The following is a 14142-nucleotide window of genomic DNA, read 5'->3' as shown; positions in this document are numbered from 1 at the left end:
ATATTGCGCAACTTGTACGGATAGAATGGTGTGTATATAGATATTTAGGCTCGTAAATATTTAATTTTGTGTATCAAAAAACAGATTTATCATTAAGTTTAATGATTCCATGCTTGTAAGAATGTCAGAAAATATAGAAAACCAAGCTCGAAACGAAAGTTCTAATCCTACTGTTGCCCAAAATTCACGTAACCGTCCAAACTTGACACAAGAATCGGTTGACCGTGAACTTGACACAAGACTGCCTCAAGGTTCGCAACAATCTGGTGAAGTTGTCCCTCTACCCGAACATCCAAGAGATGTTGTACCCCAACCACATCCAGCTCAATTGTATCCAGCCGATCAAGAAAACAAAGTTATAAATATTGTAGGTAATAAAAGCGACAGAGTTTGTGTTGATGTTAAACATTTGTATGTTTTGCAGGATAAAGCCGAGGCGCCACAATTTGGAGACACAATCACCCACATCCACACGACTAGGCCAGTGTTCACCGCACCAGTAGAATTTCACCAACATTTCCACTCCATACACTGTAAATGAAAAACTAGTGCCCATTCCACGTATAAAGGTGGTCCTTGTTTTCCATCCCTAAGGTTAGATGGTAATCTCCACCCCAGACACAACTATACGGGTGGTCCCTGATTTCCAACCATATTCCTGCTAAAATACCACCCTCATACATGTTCTATATCCATGTTACAGGTAGAGAATTACACGAATCAATTTGCAAGTTTATTGCCTTTGGCAAAAACAGTCACGGCAAAAGCAAACAACAATATACAATCACCGCAGTTTAGCACAACTTATTTGGAAAGAGGCATGCATTTAATGTAAAAAAACACTAAACCCAGTAATCGTGGTGCTTATCACATGTAAAAATGACTAAGACAGAAAAACATGATGTTTCACAAAAATAACACATAATAAAACCATGCACCATGAACAATGTGGTGTTAACTACTACATGTGTTGTTGGTGGTTTAGCATCCTTTAAACCTAATATTATCACCAAATTAACAACCATCTAATACAGCTAAGAGTTCATTTTACTGCAACACACCAATAACTTTTTTTACAGGTGCACAAATATCAACTGTCAACCCAACTAAGTAACATAGCAACTGTAGGGTTTTCTCACATGATTTCGGGAACTGTATGTTAAAAATCCAATAACATGCAAGGAGTCCTGCAACACCATGTACCACATTATTACACTTGTACAGTAGGTTTTTCTCAGCAAAGAGGAAAATCTGTGACTGTTTTAGAAAGAGGCACGGGAAAATGCTGTTGGGAATGTCACTGCCCTGAAACAAACAAAAAATTACAATACTGATTACCAAAATCTAATTTATAACATTTTTACGTATTTATATGTGCTGAAACAAATAATAATTTGCAACAAATTCACATGCACCACTGCTGTAATAATTTATAATCTTACCTGCCTAAAAACAATGAAGTCCCCATACAATTCTTCAAAAACCGTTGGTAAAGCCTTGAATGCGATGTCCACCAGCCCTGGCAAAAGTTGGTATCAAAAATCCAAGTCTGACTTTAAGGTTAAAAAGAACACGTACATGTTTATAATGTAGGTGAGAATAATTCAATGTATTTTGCATGTTTGCATAAGTAAATGACATGAAAAAGCAGTTTTACACTGGCCTTATAATTTATAAACATTATGGCCAAAATACCAAACAAAATATTATCCCTAAAATACTTTACATACCATTTGAACATTTAAACATCAATATTTCCTCTGGAATATTACACATATTTTCCAATTTCATCAGTTTGGGAATAATTGAAGATTTAGCCACATCATTGAAAGATTGTAAAACTGAATTTCCTGTTAAGACTTCCATTTCTTGAAGCAACTACAAATGCAGTTTGTTATTGTGCTTGTCAAAAACAGTCACTAACATCTAATGATGTTTAAAGTGAAACGTTAAGTCTAAAGGAAAATCTAAATCCCTTTAAACATCCTTAAAAAAAGTATATATATTTATATATATATAATACATGTTTGGTACTAACTTATGTCATTGATGCAACTATTTAAGTTTGATGCAACTTGTAATTACACCAGAGACCCAAATATGAAATGCTTTTCTGGTTTGAGTATATCACCCTTGTCTTAATAACCGGATAAACATCATGGTTAACATTTTTTACTATCGTTTGTAACTTGTTCTGTGTAAAACTGTAAGTCATCCTTAATATATTGAAAATACAACAACTGTTAACCGTAAACTTGCCTTAATATTACATAAACCATACTGCTGGCACCATACCTAACAACTAATTCTGCTCACCATTTTTTCCTCATGTAGTGATGGAAACTTTATCAAACAAGAGCTGACACTTTCGTTTCTGAGCCAATTCCTAATTTTCTGTAATGTGGCAGCCTGATCATTCTACAAAATACAAACTAATTTGCCTAGATATTTGCAATATGTGTTTAAATCATAAATGTTTAAATATTATGGTATATTTTGTTAAGTAAAATTCCTACTGCACTTAATCAAAACTAATTGTATGGGCTAAATCTGATTACTTTTGATTTTTTACTAGTTGGGAATAGGTGCTATGTGCACTGCAGCTTATATACAACAAGGCTAAATCCCAAAAAATCAAACCAAACAAGCCTTCTATATAACTTACAGAGCTGCCCTCATAATTCACATTAAATCCCAATATTGTTTGCTTTTTGGGCATGAAAATGTCATCTTGCAGCAATATAGTGTTCTACAAATACAAATATTTTGCTCAGTAAACGTTAACCTTATTAGTATACCTCTATTTATTACGAATATACCTCTCTTTTTAAAAGTTTCCATACTTTTCTGTCATACTTTTCTTTCACTTTTATAAGCTTTGCATTGTCCAAGAGCCCCTGCCTCATGTAACAGAATCTCTGCTTTAATAACTCAACCCAAGACTCCTGTTACATAAGATACTTTACCAAACTTTCAAAGGAGTGCAAAAAACATTATATATAGTACAAATAAACCTTACAATTGGATTTGCTGAATTGTTGTCTGCAAGTGAGGGATATCCCTTTACAAGGTCCAAACAAATTGATATGTATTTGAGTGGGGAGGGGACATATCTAGAACAGCAAAAAAAAAACAATTATTGAAATAATTTTTCATTGCTACAACGACAACATGTCAAATACCTACATGTCATTGGCACTTAAGGTATCAAACAGGATTTGTACAATCTTGTTTCTCACTGCTTTTGTAAGTGGTTTGCCTTCATCAATCACATTTTTTATGTGCAATGGTAGTGGAGGCAACTTAAGTTTTGCAACCCATGTCAACTCTTTATCTTCAAGTTGAACATGATTCATATCACTACTACTGGATGCAGCGTCACTCTTGGTACCAGTATCACCTTCTGTACAATATCCAAATATTTAATATCTTTGTTTAGTTGTTTACACTAGAGATAATTTTTATCATGGCATAAACTAAGACTGTGTGTTTACCTGATTCTTGAAGTAGCAATTTTGCATTATCAGGTAAACTTTTAGCATCTATGACTTCATGCCAGTCCTCGAAATCCTTGTCGTACACTTGAACATACACTGCTTTATTAAGATTAAATGTACTTAATAGTTTGTCAAATAAACATTCTTTGTCTGTCACGCTGACCATTAGTTTTTTGTATTTATAAGTTACGTGATACTTGAATTCCATGTCCTTTACATCTGCAAAACACTACACACTTTCTCAATTAATTACACAAAGGCAAAGAGGGTACATACCATTAAGATAATAAAACTTCTCTTCCCCATTTTAAATAACATTTTTTGGGTTGTAATCTTAACAACATTACATTAAAAGTAAGTCTGGACAGATACCATTAAAAAATTCCACACACAACATATCGTATAACTGAAAAACATTTAACTTCACGATAACCAATCCTTCCGAACAGCAAACTCACCTCTTTACCGGGGCACACTTTGCTGATTTCGCAAAGCAAGCACGTGCAGAGGACTGAACCTACATCCGGGAGCTTGTCATAAAAATCATTTTGAAAACCAAAGTTACTTGTTATTGTTTCTTTCACTAAAAGGTAAATAATACAAGTATTAAACCATTCTTATGTTAATGTTTCATTCTTTTCTGTCAAAACGCTCTTCACATGCAGGTTAAATCATCTTACTTTTGAAGGCAACTTAAGATTTCTCAATACAATTTGAAACGTTTACACCACAACTATTTTTGTGGGCTTAAATACTCTTTTCTACAATTTATATGGTATTGATCAACCGCAAGAATCGCAAAACGGGACTAAACCTGCACAAACAAAAAAACGAAATTTCACCTTGCCGCTTGCTGGGTTTCCACGCGTTTGTAAACAGGCGAGTTTTGTAAACATAAACAACATCCACGTTATAAATAAAACCTTGCGTTCAAAACCCTTTGTCCGGTTGATAGTGTATGACCGCAAAAAACAGGCTGTTTGTATTAATTTGTGTCGATTCAAAGTCGTCCACACTTTCTTGTGAACCCTAATCACGAAAAACGCTTGAAGCTGCAGTGCGTTCAGCCAGCTACCAATCGTGCCTTTCACTCTTGCGCTTTATAACGTTTTAACCATCGCAACTATTTCCCCTCCGTTGTTTTAGTGCCCGTGTGTCGATGTGTTTTCTCTTATCATGGAAACAGTAGTGCTAAATGGGCGGAAGCCAATTTGAAAAATTTGTTTTAAGATTTGATCAATACCAAAACCACAAAATGACGACAATTTATCCTTGCAAAGTCATGAGTAAAACCTACCTTTATGGTTAGTTTTTTTTGACCAAAACGATGGAAAGTTGTCACAGCATGTATATTACAACCCTAACCATAGTTGTAAGCATGGGATCTTCCATGCTAAGAAACATAGCATGGTACTTGTTTACCTTGGTCCGCTTTACGGTTGTTTCTTTCCACGTTTTAGGAAAACAGGTGGATAAAAATCGCGAAAAGGGTGGATGCGAATTAACAGTGTACAACAACAACAAACGGTTCAGCATATACACGAACCACCTCACACTTCAACACAATCACCTGCACCAGTTGGTTTGGAGATAGAAACCTCGCCAAAATCATTTGATGAAACCCCGTCCACATCTCATCACCTACATGCATGTCGCAGTCAGTCGACTTCATCACTGGATGCAGAACCAGAAACCCGCGGTCCTACAACAGCACAACCTAGAATAGAGACAAGTCAATCTACAGCAGCCCACGCTTTACCAAATGAAAATCAGCAAACAACACAAGTCACTGAAAATAAAAAATGTGAGGACAGGTTTTGTTTGGTAATAATTAAAATACAAAATTAGTAAATTTACTACAGAATAAAATACCGTAATTTAAACTGACGTGGTGTTATTAGTGTTTTACAGAATTTATCTTGTTTAGGTGAACAACTAAAATCTCAACTAAAGAGAGAAGTCAAAGCCATCGCCAGTGAAGAATCGACACTAGCCGAGTTTTTAGAACAAGCAATAGAACCAGTCCCAGTTGTCATAATCAACAAACCACAACAAATTAGAGACGAGTTTCTAGCAGAAGGTCATTATCACCGCAGAGAGGAACTTTACACAATACCAGAAAGTGACATTACCGGTGAAGAAATGTTTGATCGTGCAAAACAAACTGCACAACAAGAGGCGGAGAAGAAGTTCAAAGCGCATGAAAGGGAAGCAAAACAATACTACATCGAAAAACATGGAAATGTAGTTGGTGTAGTTGGACAAGCTGGAATAGGAAAAACAACATCAGCTAAAAAGTGGACAAAGCAAGCTTTACGTGGACAATTGTGCGGAAGAGTATCGTTTATCTTTTTCATAGCGATAAGGTTTCTTAAATTCAAGGGTGAGATGACACTCCTTCAGTTTCTAATCTCCACCATGTTGTCAGATTGGATCTGTACACCTGATGAGGCAACAAATATACTCGCTGCCATTTGCAGCGATCCCCATGTTTTGATCATTTTCGATGGTTTAGATGAGGCAGCGTTCAAATCATTTTCCAGTTCGGTTTCAAAGCCACTATTACACGGAAAACATTCTGCAGAAAGTTACTTGAAGCATTTAGCGGGAGGAAACTTGCTTCCACGTGCTCGAAAGATTTTTACATCACGACCAGCTCAACTATACAAGCTCCCTCCATCATACCGACCTACGTTTATTGTTCAGATACTTGGTTTAACTCCAACATCACAAAATGAACTCGGTCGTCAGCTATGTGGCGAAAAATATAATAGAATTCATCAAAAACTGACCCAAAATCCTAATGTATTTGCATACTGTTATGTTCCTGTCAATTTCATATTGACTATCAATTACCTCATGAATTATGATGGATATATTCAGTTTGTTTCACTCACAAGAGTCTTGTCTTTCACTTGTAGTCAATACGTAACAACAGATCATTTAAAAGATCAAGAGTTAGAATTGGACAAACTGGCCAAAATGGCCTGGGATGCATTTCTTGAGGGCAAGTTGGTATTTAAAGACAAGGTCTTTAAAAAAGCTGGAATTAAATCTTCCGCAGCCGACGCCTTCCTTACCACATCAGTAACGAAGCAAGTGAATTTCAAGCTGACAATATTTGAAGGACACAAAGTAAGATACTTTTCTCACCTCACCTGGCAGGAGTTTTTCGCAGCTTTGTACTTGATGGTGATCATGCCCTTGAAGGAATTTAAAAAGCATCTGAAACAACTAACTGACGATAAATGGGAAGTTGTTTCCAAGTTTGTATTCGGAATCTGCGATTCTTCGGTTTTTTATAGACTCGAAAACCTTGTCGCTGCAAGTTCCATTGAAGATTGGTCACTCAAGAAGATCTGTCTGAACAAATTCTTGACTGGAATGAGCTCAACACGGATAAAGCGAGTGTGTAGCTGGGCTCATGAGTCAAATGATCCAGATATTGCTTCGGCTGCTGCTTCTCTACTTCCTGATAGACTCAAACTTCCTGATCTACTCTACCTCAGTAGTTCATCTCTTTATCCTGACGACGTCGAAAACCTTTCCATCGTGCTTCAACACAGAGCCAACCCGGTATTACTGTGGTTATAAGTTGGGCTTATGAAGACCAATGTTCTCATGAGGAGAATGTTAAAGTTACCAACATGATTTTGTTCAAACATTATGAATATAAACATCTAGTTAATTGTAATGGTTAAACAAAAAGTACTTGTAAATAATTACTGAAAGTAACACAACTTACCGCAATTGCTCATGAGGTAATATCACTAATTGTTCGTTCTGTTGTGACGAAAATCAAGATGTGTGACGTCACAGGTTACTGTGTTACGATTTGTTTGCAGTATTTTTTAAACATTAAAACGTTTTTTTTTTCCTGTCAGTTTGCGCTACTTAATACCAACAATTGCCATCGTCAGTAAATGACATGTTTCAAAGCAAAACTACTTAGTACTTTGACATGTAAATAATATGATTCTCATCCTTAATTTTAATGAGTAGGTCAAATTATTTTGTGTGTAATGCATAACCTTATGGACAGCTTATGTTGCCATCAAAACACAAAATAAATTGCAATTAGTAACGAAAAATTCTGCTTCCAGGTTTTACGATGTTTTTTTGTTCAACGACATAAAATGTCGACCTATATTGCATAAAAGATGCGCATGCAAGTTTTGACTTGTGGTAATGCGTTTTGTTTAAACTATGCGCGCTGCCTAAAAGAATGTTAGCTATGACTTGTTAACCACGTTTCAAATTATTTGAAAGATAAATGTAAGCATCTATTGTTTGAAGGTCGGAACCGGCCACAGTGATATGCATGATGTTTCTATGTCTGCTTTGTTATGTGTCAACATGTGCTTGTTTTAATACAACATTAGCTGAAGGAACTCGACCTCTCCCACAACAAGATCGGTGATCTGGCTGCTTCTTCGTTGTCCCGTTGCCTTTACAAAATCGAAAACCTGGTGCTGCGAGGATGCGACATAGGAAGTGAAGGAATCAGACAACTCTGCGATTCTGTACTGCAACTGAAAACGCCTGTAAGTAACTTATCCTATGTATGTGAAAAATTACAAGAAACTTTTAGTTACACTTTTGAGTGAATGCGTGGGTGATAATACTTTTATTACATACGGTTGTGAATTAGCCACTTGGGTGTCGCATGGTTTTTGGTCTTGTTTAGATATCCATAAACCAAGTAAGGTTGGATAACACTGCTGTAACCCAGCAATATGATTATTCAAACTCTTTGCCTTTTAAGTTGTACTATAATAACGCGACACAAATGTTTATTGCTGTGAAATTAACAGATTTTATCAAATAGCCTCTAAAACGGACATGGAAACGCGAGCGGTTTTGCGCCTGTTCGTTGGGGCCAAGTAAATGAACAGGTCATGTTTTCAGGCTATGTGCGCAAGTGGACATGGAAACGTAGTGTAATTAAGCTAACATTTCGACCACAGTCAACAGTTGCACACTACTGTGACAGATACTTCCTATATTTACGTTTTCATTAAACTGTTCAGTACTCAAAAAACATTCATGTTTCCCATTCTTATTTTCTGAGCATACTTATTTTCTTGTGTTGACACGTTTTTCTCATTTCAATTTCACCTACCCACTTTTCACGGCTGGCCTAAACACATGTAACTAAAAAGTTAGTTTATTTACCCTTCATTGTTTGATCACATCGACATAAATGCAATAAGGGATCAACCCACAAATATCCACAAGGCTGCAAACACATTTAGAGCAATACTGGAGTGACTTTCTTGGCCCAATACTTACTTCTTTCAAAGGTAGGCTCAGCGTGCAGGGCCTGTTCAACTCCCAGGCGTGATCGGAGAGTAATAGCCCCAAAAAAACTTTACCGGGGATGGGTCTGGTGTACTTGGTGTACGGGGTGGTTTTATTTATGAGGACAGGCGATTGGAAAATAAACATTATTGCAGAAAACAAAATATTCGAAACAGCATTAAATAAAAGAAATATTTGAACTTTTAGTTTCTGCCCCTTAGTTAAACTGTGTCACCACATAAAGTAAAAATGTAAACGATGCACGCGAGTTGCATTGTTATGCGTAATGGTACGGTGCTTCCTTATCTACTTGTGCATTTAAGCGGTTGCCTCTGGCGTGTTATGACATGAATATTTGTTTTCGCGCATGCTGCCCCCTGGTGTCCGTCGAGATGTTAAAAAAGATTCACCACAATTCGATTGATTTTAGTTTAATTATATGATATGTGTTCCATAAAGTAACCTGTTTAACAAATATTGCTCTTTCAGCAGATTTTTATTTAAGAATAAATTTCGACGTCCCAAATTTCGACGTTTATTGATGTTAACTCTTCGCTGCTCACATGATTATAAAACAACATGTGCGACATGACGTTGCATGTAACATTACAAAACTCCTGTTCAAAATTTACGTAAAATAGCTACTCGAAACTGGTCCAGAAAATTAGCACATTCCTTGTCAGAAATATTAGAAACAAAAGTCCCAAACAAACGTAATTTCGCAACAAAAATGCAATGACCCAAGTGTCCACCATTGTGATGTTATTTTATTTGTTCTAATGCTTGTCTTACAATTCGGGTAAGCTTTCAAGTGGTTAACATATGCAAAAGCATGAACCTGTACGAATCTGGAAACTCAGCATCAGTATTTACAGCAGGCCTGGGCATTTTACGGCCCGCGGGCCACGTCCGGTCCGTTGACTGTACCTGTTTCGCCCGCGTGAGGTCAAGTAATTTAAATAAGAAACAATAGATGGCGTATTTGTGATGTGCATGAAATATGGTAGTGTTGCTTTTATTTTCGAAAGACTGCCATTGTTTGCCTATTTTTATGTATATTTGCGTAGTGACTCACATGCGTAAGCGAAAAGCTAAATGTGATGCTGGTCAAAGTCTATATAAAACACAAGTTGTCCAACCCATTGTTGCGTGATAAAGCCTATAGAGCAGTGCTTGTCAACCTTTTTTGAAGCGGTACACCCTTTCAACGTTCACTCAAAATTTGTACACCCCAGTGAAAAAAATGTTCAACCCTGTAACACACTGATTCTGTGGTCCTAACAGAAATAATGATGAGCAAAATACCAACAAGCCATAATCCACTTTCTACTTCAAAATGAACTACCATTAACATCGATTATGAAATGAAATGTTAAACTATGACGTCACAAATAGAGTTTTGTATCTCAAAATCTACGTACACTAATTGATACGCATGTTGTGCCATATATTGTACACTCCAGTCAGTCTGTTAAACTGAAACCTGCCTATTGTGATACCTAGTCATGGGTATATTTTATTTTGTATCTGGTACACCCCAGTACACCCCATCAAAGTGGTACACCCTTTAAAAATTATGGTACACCCTGGGGTGTACAATACACCCGGTTGAAAAGCACTGCTATAGAGCCATTTTGTGTCCAAAACAATACTGCGGGTATAGGAGGAAAACCACATTTATAGTCTGATTTTTACAAACTGGAGATATTAAACTTGAATTTGATGGGCCAAATTAAATTAAAGTTTCGGGTTTTGGCATTTCAGCGTAATGTTGCAACCAATGGTGAAAATTATTTCTGAGCAGAATTGAGTTCTTGTTGGTTCGGTCCTTCAACATAAGTCAGTTTTTATGAGTGGCTCTTTTCCAATATTAATTACCCACCCTTGGTTTACAGAAATATTTATTAACTTAACCTGCATTAATCTAACAAACGTCACATTGTTGATTTCTCATCTCTGGTTTGTTACTAATTGACATGTGTTAATTTGCTTTAACATCAGCTGAAGAGCTTCGACCTTTCCAGCAACAAAATCGGTGATCTGGGTTTATCTTCTTTGGCTCGTTGTCTTCACAATATCGTCGATCTTGAGCTGCGGGGATGCGAGATCGAAAGCGAAGGAGTGGGACAACTCAGCGATTTTGCACTGCAACTGGAAAAACCTGTAAGATTTTTTTATTGAAAGCACGTGGACAATTATGTAGAATATTTAGTTTGCCATCTTCAGTGAATATCTGGGTCAAAGTACTTTGATACCATATAGGATTCGCCTCAAATGTTAAAATCGAAATAAACATTAATTGTATTTCCAATCATAACAGCATTATCATAATCTTCTACAATGCTTACATTGAAAAAGACTTTTAATCGTTATCAGAGGTACATTTTGTCTCCTTTCAATTTATTTGTCAAAACTGCAAAAAAAACTTCACACTATAAAGATCGCGTTTGTATTTCCCGATGACGGATAAACATAACATTACAAATCAAGTAGTCACTTCACTTTTTGTTTCTTTCGTTTCACGTTTAAATCAAAACATGCATCAAACGAACAAAACAAAAAACAGCGACTTTAATAAAAAAAAAACTGCATTAGTTGAGTGTTCTTCGCGTTCGCCAGTGCGCAAGTGTCGTTTATGACATCTTACTTCAGGCTCCATTAAATTGCAAACGGGATGCAATCCAGTACATTTAACAAGCGTAAATCTTGTTAAAACTTTGTTCTAGCATTTAGTACATTTATTATACTAATTAACGATAAAAAAGAGCAATATCTTATCACTGCATGCGGAGCTTGTTAAAAACAACCTATGAACACTGCTCCACAAGTTTACTCTCCTCATTGGAGCATTTTGCTTTATTTTACACTGTGACAAATGCTATACAATGTCATGTAGCAGCTCTTACGTTGTTTTAGCTATTCTTTTGATTTTTTTCAGTTGAGCGTGAGTGTTAAACGGAACTAAGCTAGGAGATGGCAATTAAATTGTTTCCAATTTTACTGTAAAAAGGTCCGTTTAGTGGAAGGCATTATCGTTTAATTTATTGCCAATAACTGGTTTTGCCCTGCTATTTGGCGTGATTAACGGACTTCACTATTTATGCAAACAAACTAAGTTTGTGTAACCATTGAGTTTTTCTCGTACTTTGTTTGATTTGCAACTCCTCATACCAGCGACTGCCATGTTAGGGCCAAGCTTAGATTCCTCCAATTTCATTTTGCTTTCACAACTTCTTATACCTGCGCTCGTCAAATGAACGTTCGCAAATTGACCTCAAATGGACCACCTAAAGCCGAGCAATGCTTCTTTATGTAATAAACGAAAAGCGATTGTTAGCGCAAAATCTGACAATGCTTTAATCTTGTCTGTGTTGTAGCATACTGCCCTTGAAAAACTGTATGTGAGGCAATCCAGCAATAGTAAATATATCCTGAATGCATCAGGGGGAACAATAAACTGGTGTGCCTAAAATAGGAAAAAAATGTGTGTTAACGATATGGTGAATTTTGTTTCAATGGCTTATAAACAAAACGTAACATCTCAAACCAAGCAGTCCTTTACTCACTACTTTATTTTTACATTAAAAACGCTTAACACTATTTGAAAACAAAATTCACCATATCGTTAACACACATTTTTTTCCTATTTTAGGTTGGAATCTAAAAGCTTTTATCCATTTTTTTGTGAGCTGGTCTCATACGTTTGTAAATGAATTTATTTACCCCACATCGTCTCATTGCATCAACACGAAATGAATCAAGGAAACAACTTACGCATGACCCAAAGCTGCAAGTTCATTTTCCGTTTATTACTTATTAATTGCAATCGGCTCTAATAAATTTAAACCCGGTAGTACATAATACGGTCGGGTCGTGTTTAATAAACTCAAAACGGTTATATCTTCTCCTAAAAGACCTAATCCCTTTTCCCAAACTATACTGTGTACAACACCCGGCACAAAAACAATTCTTACACCAGCAGTACATCGGACAAAGTGAAAGCGATAATTATTTTGTAAGCCAATGATTGCCTAATAATATTCGCATTTCTTTTAAGCGTAACACAAATGCAAGAACTGGAACTTGTAAACACAATAACCATTCACATAAGAAGCACCGGTTTTCAGTATTGCAACTAAACAAACTTTTCCACATTGCTCAGCACACTTTAAAGTACGGTATAAAAATACTAAATCTATGCATTCGACTACAGATGTCCTCAAACGCATTGCGCGGACAGGATAGGCCTTAATGACTAACTATTTATATTCATTTAACTCAGGCTCTACTAAACTTCATTTTACAAAGAGATATTGTGTGTACTTTTTTCCTCCAGCAAATTGATTAAATTCGGATTTAGGATTTTGGTTGGTCCCAGAAACCTGTGACGCAGTTTAAAACTTGTCACGTGGACAGTGGCACAGTGAAACGAAACATTTCTGTGGGAAAAATCGGAACACGCAAAAAATGTAAATTTTTTCAATTTGCAGTCAATTATTTTCCGACTTTGTTTGAAACATTGTGTTGGAACAAAACACTTGCATTTCAGCCCAATGGTCAAAGTAAAACCTGAAGCTTAAACCCAACCTATGTCACAAATGCAGTTCACAAACGTATGCACGGCGTCACCAAGTGTCAGATACGATATAAGCTGAAGAAAAACGGGAAAAAAGTTTATAAAGAATGGAAGGCAAAGCACAACATTTATAAGATAATGCAGCTGGATTTGTTGATGTCAACAATAAACAACCGAAAATTATTATGTTAATTGAAACGACGTACCATTATATTCTGCGGAATATTACCTAACTTAGTTTGAATATCAAATAAAATACATTTTGTGATTATTTGTTTTAATGTCCTGTTATCATGTTGTTACGTACGATTACCTGACATCATAAATTTTTAATTGGTCCCGTAAAAATACATGAATCATACTGATTGAATTCACTTAGCAGTTGTTTATTTAGATGGAATTTCTTAATCTGTCGGACAACAATCTGACAGATGAAAGTGCTGAGTCATTGGCTCGATGTGTTCACAACATCAGCTATTTGTTTGTTTGGGGAAACAACTTCACTGAAGCAGGGAAGAATCTCATCGCATCAAAGTCGCGAGGAACAGTTGTGTTCAAATTGTAAAAACTTTTTAAAACATAAACAAACCCAAACAAAAATCTTGAATGTTGCATTGATTACCAACTCTGATTCTGTGCTTAATAAACATAGGCGCCGAACGTGGTTATGCAGGACATGACGCTTAAACGCAAAGAAATGCTTACATTGTAAAAGCATGTGAGCCAATAAATGATAAGCTGAATGCTTACTTTGGTGCTTACTTTGGT

General features: G+C 36.2%; 2 protein-coding genes across 8 annotated transcripts; one reads left to right on the top strand and one right to left on the bottom strand.

Moving 5' to 3' along the window:
• Window positions 1-720: 720 nt before the first annotated feature.
• Window positions 721-4962, bottom strand: LOC145223241 (sterile alpha motif domain-containing protein 3-like). Of its 7 annotated transcripts, none has more exons than XM_080089625.1 (9): window positions 3956-4962; window positions 3187-3726; window positions 3020-3113; window positions 2820-2945; window positions 2666-2749; window positions 2317-2418; window positions 1731-1878; window positions 1443-1519; window positions 721-1305 (listed from the first exon to the last, which is right to left on the bottom strand). In XM_080089625.1, the coding sequence occupies exons 2-9, from the start codon at window positions 3354-3356 to the stop codon at window positions 1048-1050; spliced, it is 1059 nt and encodes a 352-aa protein (XP_079945751.1). In that variant the 5' UTR covers window positions 3357-3726; window positions 3956-4962; the 3' UTR covers window positions 721-1047. The 7 variants fall into 7 exon arrangements, with proteins under 7 accessions (XP_079945751.1, XP_079945753.1, XP_079945752.1 ...); XM_080089627.1 differs by having other exon boundaries at window positions 3187-3593; XM_080089626.1 differs by having other exon boundaries at window positions 3187-3581.
• Window positions 4963-4991: 29 nt separating this feature from the next.
• On the top strand, window positions 4992-13939 carry LOC145223704 (NACHT, LRR and PYD domains-containing protein 1-like). The gene is made up of 5 exons (XM_080090098.1): window positions 4992-5301; window positions 5425-7073; window positions 7880-8041; window positions 10800-10961; window positions 13769-13939. The coding sequence occupies exons 1-5, from the start codon at window positions 4992-4994 to the stop codon at window positions 13937-13939; spliced, it is 2454 nt and encodes an 817-aa protein (XP_079946224.1).
• Window positions 13940-14142: the final 203 nt, after the last annotated feature.

This window comes from Phallusia mammillata, chromosome 4 (genome assembly GCF_965637545.1).
Source record: "Phallusia mammillata chromosome 4, kaPhaMamm4.hap1.1, whole genome shotgun sequence".
Taxonomy (NCBI): Eukaryota; Metazoa; Chordata; class Ascidiacea; order Phlebobranchia; family Ascidiidae; genus Phallusia; species Phallusia mammillata.
Note: the sequence above shows the minus strand (reverse complement) of the source record. Positions and strands in the feature narration are given on the sequence as shown.